Source organism: Chelon labrosus, assembly GCF_963514085.1.
Source record: "Chelon labrosus genome assembly, chromosome: 20".
NCBI classification, from domain to species: domain Eukaryota; kingdom Metazoa; phylum Chordata; class Actinopteri; order Mugiliformes; family Mugilidae; genus Chelon; species Chelon labrosus.
In genome coordinates, this window is record NC_140353.1 from 21,551,787 (window position 1) to 21,562,163 (window position 10,377).

Consider the following 10,377-nt stretch of genomic DNA (forward strand, 5'->3'; position numbering starts at 1 on the left):
AAGCAACATGATTGAAGTTGGACAAAATTAAGCTTTTGCTATGTATCTTGCTCCAGTGTGTATTTGGACCATTTGTGATCTGATTTCATTCTGTTGACAGTGTTTTAGTTTAGCCCAGGACTCCACTGTGTCTGGGTAAAGATCCACAAGCTGCAAAAGAGGCACTCTACTCTGTGGAAAAACAAAGGTAATCACTCCTTAAGCATCCATAATTGAAATGTCCCAAACAGGAACCAACACAGTGTTGATCATTTATCATTAATACAAGCCATACAGCCTCCTTTGAGCCTAGCAAAAATTGCCGTAGCTGACTATATCTCAAGTCATCAAGGCGGGGTATTGGGTTAAGTTTTCAACCAGCAATAATCACGTCTCAGTTAAACTTCATAGACTATGAAATTGCCTCTGCACAAGAATACAGACAGATTGTGGCAGATTAAAGTGGACTAGTCCCAACACTAACGGCACACGTGGTACACTCCTCAAATTTCAGTTGATGTACTGTACTGTCATGATAATGACTTGGTGATGGTCCGTGTGATTGGCTGGTTAAACTACAGTCCGCCTCTTCAGTGCAGGACGTCGTCAGGCTCTGGTCAGCTCACTCCTCTTTTCAAGGAAAATAATCAGAATGGGCCACAACTGTGTCAATAAACCATTTTAAATGAACATTGCTCAGCTGAAGAGTTTCTATGTAGCTGGTCTAACCAAGGTGTCTAAAATAAGGATTTCAAGTTTTGTTCAGGCCATCATTTAGCTAGGCCAGTCGTCAGAGCAGAGGAATGCCGCTAGCTGGTCCAGTAGTTGTAGAGAACAGTTGAAAAGTCAAATACGTTACTTGTGAATTCATTCCTGAAAACTCAATATGACTCAGGGCACCTCTGGTCATTGAGTGGAGCTATTGCACCAACTGGATTTTGGGAGACTAAAGCAACATGATTGAAGTTGGACAAAATTAAGTTTTTGCTATGTATCTTGCTCCAGTGTGTATTTGGACCATTTGTGATCTGATTTCATTCTGTTGACAGTGTTTTAGTTTAGCCCAGGACTTCACTGTGTCTGGGTAAAGATCCACAAGCTAACGGCACACGTGGTACACACCTCAAATCTTTGTTGATGTACTGTACTGTCATGATAATGACTTGGTGATGGTCCATGTGATTGGCTGGTTAAACTAAAGTCCGCCTCTTCAGTGCAGGACGTCGTCAGGCTTTGGTTCGCACACTCCTCTTTTCTAGGAAAATAATCAGAATGGGCCACAACTGTGTCAGCACTTTATTTTGAGGTTTTGTTTTTCCATTACAACATGAAGATGCTTCTTTTCTATGAGTAGTAATAACTTATTGTTTCATTGATAATAACTAAATAACAATAATAGCCAAATAATATTTTCATATTTGTGAGTTTGCCTATGGTTTTCTTCATAGTTTCTTCTTAGTTTTATAGTCGCATATAAATTCATTCATTCATCTTCCGTAACTGCTTGTCCTGTGAAGGGTCACAGGGAGTGCTGGATCCTATCCCAGCTGTCATCGGGCAAGAGGCGGGGTACATCCTGGACAGGTCTCCCAGTCTATCACAGGGTTAACACAGCGAGACTGATAACCATTCATCCTTACATGCACACCTATGGCCAATTTAGAATCACCAATGAACCTAATGAGCATGTCTTTGGATGGTGGGAAGTACATCAAAGTATGAAAAGGAAAAGCTAAGGCCCAGTATCCAATAAAGCATGAGCTCTGAATACAAAAACAAACAGGAAAATAAAACTGAACTGTGCTTCAGAAATCTGTGCATCATGGTTTGGCAAAGCACTCAAGCACTTCAAATACTGCAAGTGCAGTGTCCAGGTCATTAATAGTTAGTTTTCACATCATTCAATTTGCTTGATTTGACACTATTGTGGTTAATTATGTCAAATTATATTGGTATGTTTAATCCTTTTTTAAGCCATATTAAATCTGTATCCAAATTCAATATAGTATTTTATTGTATCAATCTTATTTTATGCTGCCTACAAAATGACGAATTAAATTATAATCAGCAGAATAAGAAGTTTGTATGAAAAGATAGGTGAGTTCATATGTATAAAACCAATGAAATGAGGAAACTCCTACTATGACCCTGGGCTTTGTGCTTCCCTTTTCCCTGCAGATCTTCCTTCTTGAGAGAATGGTCAGCGTTACATCTTTGACTTGTCCTGCCAGGCCAGGCTGGAAGAGCTTTTAGAAGCTGAGCCGAGAATCCTCAGGAAGCCTTTCCTGACAATCCTAACGACTGGGGGAAACCCTTACAACACCATTGTTTGTACTCCTGCTCTCCTGAAGGTGCAGAGAGACAGCTACTAGAGTCCAGAACTATGGAGGTTCTAGATGATGGTGGTTTCCGTAGGTGGGAGGTGTTTGATTTGTAGACCAGGCCTGCTTCTAGCTCTTGGCCTTGTCTGGACTGACAAACAAAGTCAAAGCTGAATTAATTTTACCAACAAGACTGTGTATTTAAGTTTTTGTTATCTAACAAATAAAAGTGGAGAGTATCACAGCAGAATTGTGACGGCCAGTACTATACTGTACTCTATATGTTTCTATACACTTTGTTGTATGTGCTTTAGGCATCCAATAATACTCCCGCACTCATATACCATAAGTTAAAAAGGCCCAGATAATGACAGATGGTTGTTGTGTCATTAAAATAAACCGGTTGAGTTGTGAAAAGCGATTTTGAAACTGAACTTGCATCAGTATGCATCAGCGTTACAGTAGGTGTGCCTATTGTGGTTTTCTCCTCAGTAAGTGTGTTTAATTAGTTACTCCCTCAAACTTAACGTCAATGATGAATTTATTAAAGGAAGCTGAAAAATCAACTGACCCAAGTCATTGGATGGAAACATATGGAAACACTGGGTGGGTCATATTTTTCTGGAATAAAATTGTGAAGTCAGAACAGGATCCAGGAGACATTTGACGATATGCAAAGGCAGTGGGGTTCCACATGAAAATACAGTTATGTATTGTTTTTGTCCTACAGCTGAGAAAAAAAGTCACATTATATACAACATGCCCATGAACCAATTAAATATCTGTGGAATATTTTAACTGTATCCAAATGATTTCTGCTATAGTGGGATATACTAGTTTTTGAGGACAAAAATATACTTACATTTCCATTTATTTGCCCACAAGACTGCACAGAAGGCATTTCTGATGTTTCATTGCACAGTAGTAAAAGGCATGAAAGACGAATCTCACATCACATTTTGCGTTAAAGTAACACATGGATGAATGAATTGGACTGGCACAACAAATGTATGCATGAAAATATTTTACTTTTCATGCAGTAAGAAGAAAAGTGCTACAGTAGTGTAATTGAGGGTTTGCAAATGTGTATTTGGAAGTTTATGCTGAATAGAGCCAGCAACATTTTAAGGAGGCTTAAAGAAGCCTTATAAGAAATCGATAACACTCTGTAATACCGTAGTGGTTGCATGACAAATGCCCCTGCACCCCCAAAGTGCTACACAAGTGTCACTACTTTGAAACAGTTGTTGTAAAAGTTTTTAGTTTATTTTTAGATCAATTCAAAATCAGCATGTTATTATGTATATAAATTACATATATATCAAAAACCAATATTCATCTTACTTTCAAAATTATTACATTATTTTAAATTGGCTGCATGATCCCTGATAGTAGGTTTGTGTAAGTCTGCGGTCGTCTATATTCAGGCAGACGATGAACTCATGTCCAAATTAAACACAGTTTACTTGATTGAGTGCTTCATTTCCCCTTTAAATCTCCACGGACCCATTCTGCCACCATTTTGGCAACTTCTAGTCCTGTATCTAGGACAAACGCGTGGCGGAAGCCATTTTCACACAGTCTGAAATCTCCATGTGGGAAGTCTTGCTTGATGTCATGATAATATTGAACAGGGCACCAGTGGTCTGTAGCTCCGTAATAGAATATGAGCTGGAATCGTAAACAGAAATATAGTTTACTTAAGAGAATTCCAGATGTAGTATTCATTTGATTAGATATTTATGTTTAAAGCTGTATACTGACTAGTAGGTATTAGCTAGCTATTAACAGCTGTTACTGACAAATGTGATCATATAGGTAGATATTTTCTTACCTTTTCAAGATTTTTCTTGATAGTTATGTTGTCTCTTGCCAGAACCATCTTCATTTCTTGGCCTCCCATATACATAGCATTGGCTACAAAACAAAAATGACACTGGTTTAGACATTGCTATATTCAGGTATTATAGAAACAATCTCTTTCACTCTATAATAAAAAGCTTGACGCTGTCACTTTAGGATGCACTCAGAAAAACTGAAGCGTTGATTTAAACCTGGGTGACCATGAACCATCTCTTAGTTATGCTGCTATTAGAGCTTGGCTGCTGTGAGACCTCCATGATGCACTGAGCCCCTCTCTCCATGCACGTCAATTATTTGTCTTCTTTCCTGTAGTTTGTGCACTGTCCTCTGACTTCTCTTTCTTCACGTGTCTGGCTCCAGAGCTGCATGTTTCTGATCAGCAGTTAAGGCTCCCACCAATCGAATCAGCTGTCATTGTATTATTGTTATTATCATTATTATAACAACTCGTTTGACAGAGCACAAGCAGAACTTACTTTAGTAAAGCTTTTCCGGTCACTCCTCTCTCCCACCCTCCCCTTTTCTTTCCGCTGTCCTATCTCCTTCACTTTTATCACCTCACCCACATCAGTCAAAGCCAAACCTGATGTCTGACAAACCCTGAGCCTGGTTCTGTCCAAGGTTTCTTCCTGTGTTTCCTCACTGCTGCTGCGAATTGCATGGTCATGGGGAAATTGTTTTGTTTTTTTTCTCTCTGACCCGACACATGTATAACAAATTACCAGACTCTGACACAAATGATCTGTGTCAGACCCTGTAGGCACAGTTTTACTTATGCAACCATTCGCAAGGTGTGTCTATCCTAATTGCAAATGCATTTCAGGGAGTGTAATGCAAATTATAAGACACTAATTTACACACCACAGCTAAAAGCCAGAAGGCCTGCACACTATACTACTGTGACATAATAAACATTATAAGCATCACATGTAAATCACAAAGCATGACCAACCTGCACTGTCTCCAGCGAGGAGACTTACAGAGGGCTGCAGTATAGTTTGGTCCAGTGAGGGAATGCCACTAAGCGCCAGTTTCATCAGCCCGGCTTTGAGCCTGTCAGGCAGCAGAGAGAGCATGAAGAGAGTCAGGTAGCCCACGTAACGCATGTGACACATTACAGGGGTCATGATCTTTCCTTGAGGAGTCTGTGCCATGCGCTCAATTGTAGGAAAAAGCATGACAGCCTTCAGAACCTGGAGGAAAATGAAAACAAAGAGTGCACAGTGAACACTTGACCTGCATTAACATTTCCTTTTTCCCTGAAAATAGACAAAGAAGGTAAAAGATGCACTTTGAGTTAAGTACCTGAAAATATGGAAAGGGGGATTTTCCTGACATTTAATCTGCTTCTTTTAAACATGCCATGGTATGAGGGGGTGGAGGGTTAAGGGCTCTACTGTGAATGTGCAGTAAAAATTAGAAAAATAAACCAAATGAATAATAATGCATTGATAGTGTTTACCGTGGAGGAACAGTCACACCTCATGTTTTCATTGGACTGTGTTGACTTCTGAGAGTAACCCCCACACCTCTCCAAATTCTTGCTGTCTCTACACACACTTGGCACCTAATTTATTGTTTAAATGCCAGATAAGACACCACCATTTTGTGATAATGGCTCTTGTGCATTTTTTTTTAAATTAATGTCCATGTAAATGACTCAAACCTTTGCATACAACTGTAATGTTCTTTTAGCCCCATGGACAATGTTATGCCTTTCCTCAAAAAGAAAACCTGTGCCTCACCTTGAGTTCAGGATTTCTCTTCATCATGTCCAGAATGATGTAGCAACCGATTGAGTGTCCCACCAGGACTAAGCTGGTGTCAGTGGGAACATGTTCCCTGAGGAAGGCCAGCTTGTGCTCAATCTGCCCGTTCAGGCCAAACAAGTCACTGTCTGCTGTCGCTGAGGCATCTGTACAAAAGATAAAGAGCCGAAACTTGTAGTGTCTATGCCTGGAACGTATCTTCAATGAAGTGTTAGTACAATGGAAAGTACCAGAGAAGCTGGTTTTCAACATCTGCTGATTTCTGTGTACTTCAGGGTGGGAATAATCCATACCTTCTACCATGTCCATGGATGACGGTGGTGTACAGTGGCCAGCATGGCTTACAGCCCACACTGGGTAGCGGTATCCAAACATACTGTGAAGTGTTTGCATGAAGGTCCTATAGAATCCAACTACACCTGGGTTGCCTGCATAGAAGACAGCACACATTTAGAGTTGCGTTACAAAAAATACATAGAGTGCAATTTTCAATGCTTCATGTCAGACCAGTATGTTGCTCTAATTTCTCAGTTAGAAATTAGGGATGCACCGAATATTTGGCCACTGAAAATTTTAGACCTTTATCACAGCCGAAACAGGATGTTATGATGATACAAGCAAAAATCGCAGCCAGCACGGGCTCGTCTGGAAGGGCCAACATGTCTGCGGTGTGGATGTATCTCAATATACACTATATTACCAAAAGTATTCGCTCACCCATTCAAATGATCAGAATCAGGTGTTCTAATCACTTGGCCTGGCCCCAGGTGTATAAATTCAAGCACTCAGGCATGCAGACTGTGAAACAAGACATTTGTGAAAGAATTGGCCGCTCTCAGGAGCTCAGTGAATTCCAGCGTGGAACTGTCATAGGATGCCACTTGTGCAACAAATCCAGTCGTGAAATTTCCTCGCTCCTAAATATTCCACAGTCAACTGTCAGCTCTATTATAACAAAATGGAAGCGTTTGGGAAAAACAGCAACTCAGCCACGAAGTGGTAGGCCACGTAAAGTGACGGAGAGGGGTCAGCGGATGCTGAAGCGCATAGTGCAAAGAGGTCGCCGACTTTCTGCACAGTCAATTGCTACAGAGCTACAAACTTCATGTGACCTTCAGATTAGCCCAAGTACAGTACGCAGAGAGCTTCATGGAATGGGTTTCCATGGCCGAGCAGCTGCAGCCAAGCCACACATCACCAAGTGCAATGCAAGGCGTCGGATGCAATGGTGTAAAGCACGCCGCCACTGGCCTCTAGAGCAGTGGAGACGCGTTCTCTGGAGTGATGAATCACGCTTTTCCATCTGGCAATCTGATGGACGAGTCTGGGTTTGGAGGTTGCCAGGAGAACGGTACATTTCAGATTGCATTGTGCCAACTGTGAAATTTGGTGGAGGAGGAATTATGGTATGGGGTTGTTTTTCAGGAGCTGGGCTTGGCCCCTTAGTTCCAGTGAAAGGAACATTGAATGCTTCAGGATACCAAAACATTTTGGACAATTCCATGCTCCCAACCTTGTGGGAACAGTTTGGAGCGGGCCCCTTCCTCTTCCAACATGACTGTGCACCAGTGCACAAAGCAAGGTCCATAAAGACGTGGATGACAGAGTCTGGTGTGGATGAACTTGACTGGCCTGCACAGAGTCCTCACCTGAACCCGATAGAACACCTTTGGGATGAATTAGAGCGGAGACTGAGAGCCAGGCCTTCTCGACCAACATCAGTGTGTGACCTCACCAATGCGCTTTTGGAAGAATGGTCAAAAATTCCTATAAACACTCTCCTCAACCTTGTGGACAGTCTTCCCAGAAGAGTTGAAGCTGTAATAGCTGCAAAAGGTGGACCGACATCATATTGAATTCTATGAGTTAGGAATGGGATGGCACTTCAGTTCATAGAATGAGTAAAGGCAGGTGAGCGAATACTTTTGGTAATATAGTGTATCTGAGAAAGACCCACGGATAGCGATTTGCAAAACGCGAGCACGCCCACTCCACCTGTGGTGTACATTTTTGAAAAGGCAAGAAAGTTTCCCAAGGCAAGGAAGTTTCCCAGTGATGGTGCCAAGGCATAACATACATATACATATACAACATAACATACATCATGTTGTAGGCCTACAGATAAAATACTGTTATATCTTTCAGCAGTTGCACTTGTTCTGAATGGACTTTGTTGTAGTAGTCCTACAGAGAAAATTTTAAAATGCACTTGACTTAAATGCACTTTGTTGTAGTAGTCCTACAGAGAGTCAATGCACTTGACTTACATGTACTTTGTGTTTTTATGAGAGAACATATTTCATTTTACAATCTTTCAGCAGGCCAGTAGGCCTGTACATTACTATTTAATGTACACATGAGTGGGGTCAAGTTAAACATTTTATTTTGAATTAGAATAATTTTGTAATTGATTTATTCTTTAAAACATTAATATTAATTGATTTTAGTGAGGTTAGTACACAGTCATAGCCATAAATGCAACTTTACTAATAATTGGCAGAATAATTTCTTTCAGTGTTTCGGTTTTCGGCCTCGATTTCCCCATTTTTGGTTTTCGATTTCGGCCAACAATTTTTATTTCGGTGCATCCCTATTAGAAATAATCATCCTCCTATGGTCTAAATGTCAATATTATTTCTAAAAAAATGTTTTGAATTCAACACTAACTGCAGCAAACTAGAGAGAGCTACAGTGTAAACCGGTGCATATTTGGACATAATTGCTTGTGATGCAAGTCACAAGCATAATTGCTTGTGACTTAGAACTAATTTTTCAAGTACCTCAGCCTAAGAAGAAAATAAATTGAACTGCTGTTCCAGTCCAATACTGACCATGTCAGATGATACAGTTACGGCCATAGCAGCCTGTTAGGGAATTTTGCGACTGCATTTTGTTGGTGGGCCCTGGCTGACTTTCACCACCCTGCACTGAATATCCACCAAACAGTACTCCTATGTTTCTACTGCTTCTACAACAGTTTTTGTGTACTAGTTGGTTTGTGGCAATTTAATTTAGAAGTAGACACCATGTCCCTCTTAAAGACAGGGCCACAACATTAGCTGACATTACTTCCTGAATACACTACATTAGTGCAACTCACCTGGAATGATGAGAAAGAGCACCTTGCAACCAGAGCGTAACCGACAGGAACCGAACTTAAGGACCTCTGTGATGGCTCTACAACAGTAGATAAAGTCTGTATGTGGTTCATCCCTCCCGTCTTTCACCATGTTGTCCATCGCAGAAGCCTGGAGGAAAAGGGGGGAAATATGAGCACTAAATGCAGTTTTATCATATATCTTAGTCATTTCATTTTCGTTGCACATAAAGACCATTAATGAAGCAAAGTAGCCTCCCGCCCATCTCAGCCACTACCCTATTCACTGCCTACCTAGAAGGCTCAACAGCGGCTGTACTTCCTGAGGAGTCTGAGGAAGCTCGGCACGTCGCCTAAGATCCTCTGCAGCTTCTACAGCTGCATCATACAGAGCATCTTGACGCGCTGCATCACCTTGTGGCACGGCAGCGTTACAGCCATGGACCAAAAACACCTGCAGAGAGTGGTGAAGACTGCTGAGAGGATCACCAGGACTCCACTCCCCTCTCTGCAGTGAGGTTGAATGTGATCCAACCTACGACATGCTAAACAAGTGTGGCTGTGATAAGACTATATAACTGTATGTGTCACCCTGGCCTCCAGAGATAATAGTCTCAGCAGGGTCCAAAGGTGAAACTTGTGTTCCCAATCATAGGTCAAAAAGTCGGTCGTCTATGAGGTGTCTTTGTGAATAGCTTCCACGAACAGCAAAATTCAAATTATGTAAAAAGACCAGTCTCGGTTACTTAGCTTTTGAGTAGAAAAAAAGACACTGAGAAGACAGACAAATAGGGCCACGAAAAGCATGAAATAAAAGATAAGAGTGTCATTGCTAGTGTGCTGGACGAATAAGAAAAGATACATAAAAGAATGGTCACATAATGCAATATTATATTTGTGATTAGCTGTAGGGTATTCGTTTGTCCTGAGTAAAACTAGCACAGACAAGAGCTTAAACTAGTTAAAATAACAAACTAGCCAGTGACGTTAGCTTGAGTCCTCGTAGCTTTCCGGTGTTATCTTGACAAATATAACGCGTAGCAGAATATTATTTACCTCTTAATAACTCTAAAAGATCAGCTCAATGCTCAATGATCAGTGTCTGCGTTTCCTGCAGGTTTCCTCATATTATTCTCCCTACGAAAAGCTGGATTCTGATTGGTCAGCACAGCGGCCTTTTCTTCGGTTTGTTAAATAATGTTTACTATCCGACTCGCAGCGTCATCACTGCCCCCTATAGTTCAGAGTGTAGCTGTTAACAAGCGAAGAAAAAGTAAGGGCCCTCGGTTACAGAATATGCTTTTTATGAATGATGTTTCAATTCTTTTCTGACCATTTAAAAAGTAAA

The 10,377-nt window shown here is 41.0% G+C and overlaps 1 protein-coding gene across 3 annotated transcripts; it reads right to left on the reverse strand.

Moving 5' to 3' along the window:
* Nucleotides 1–2,792: 2,792 nt before the first annotated feature.
* Nucleotides 2,793–10,341, reverse strand: ldah (lipid droplet associated hydrolase). Of its 3 annotated transcripts, none has more exons than XM_084568757.1 (7): nucleotides 10,086–10,341; nucleotides 9,033–9,180; nucleotides 6,226–6,360; nucleotides 5,909–6,078; nucleotides 5,116–5,356; nucleotides 4,135–4,217; nucleotides 2,793–3,971 (listed from the first exon to the last, which is right to left on the reverse strand). In XM_084568757.1, exons 2-7 carry the CDS (start codon nucleotides 9,169–9,171, stop codon nucleotides 3,780–3,782), a joined length of 960 nt encoding a protein of 319 aa, XP_084424883.1. In that variant the 5' UTR covers nucleotides 9,172–9,180; nucleotides 10,086–10,341; the 3' UTR covers nucleotides 2,793–3,779. The 3 variants fall into 3 exon arrangements, with proteins under 3 accessions (XP_084424883.1, XP_084424884.1, XP_084424882.1); XM_084568758.1 differs by lacking the exon at nucleotides 10,086–10,341 and adding an exon at nucleotides 9,324–9,918; XM_084568756.1 differs by lacking the exon at nucleotides 10,086–10,341 and having other exon boundaries at nucleotides 9,033–9,918.
* Nucleotides 10,342–10,377: the final 36 nt, after the last annotated feature.

Excerpts from the sequence above, each read along its gene's own strand:
- ldah (XM_084568756.1), bottom strand. The coding sequence starts at position 9,267 with ATGGTCTTTATGTGCAACGAAAATGAAATGACTAAGATATATGATAAA. Across the intron at positions 6,079-6,225 it reads ATCCATGGACATGGTAGAAG|ATGCCTCAGCGACAGCAGAC; the intron begins GTATGGATTATT and ends TCTTTTGTACAG. Across the intron at positions 3,972-4,134 it reads TCAAGAAAAATCTTGAAAAG|CTCATATTCTATTACGGAGC; the intron begins GTAAGAAAATAT and ends TTACGATTCCAG.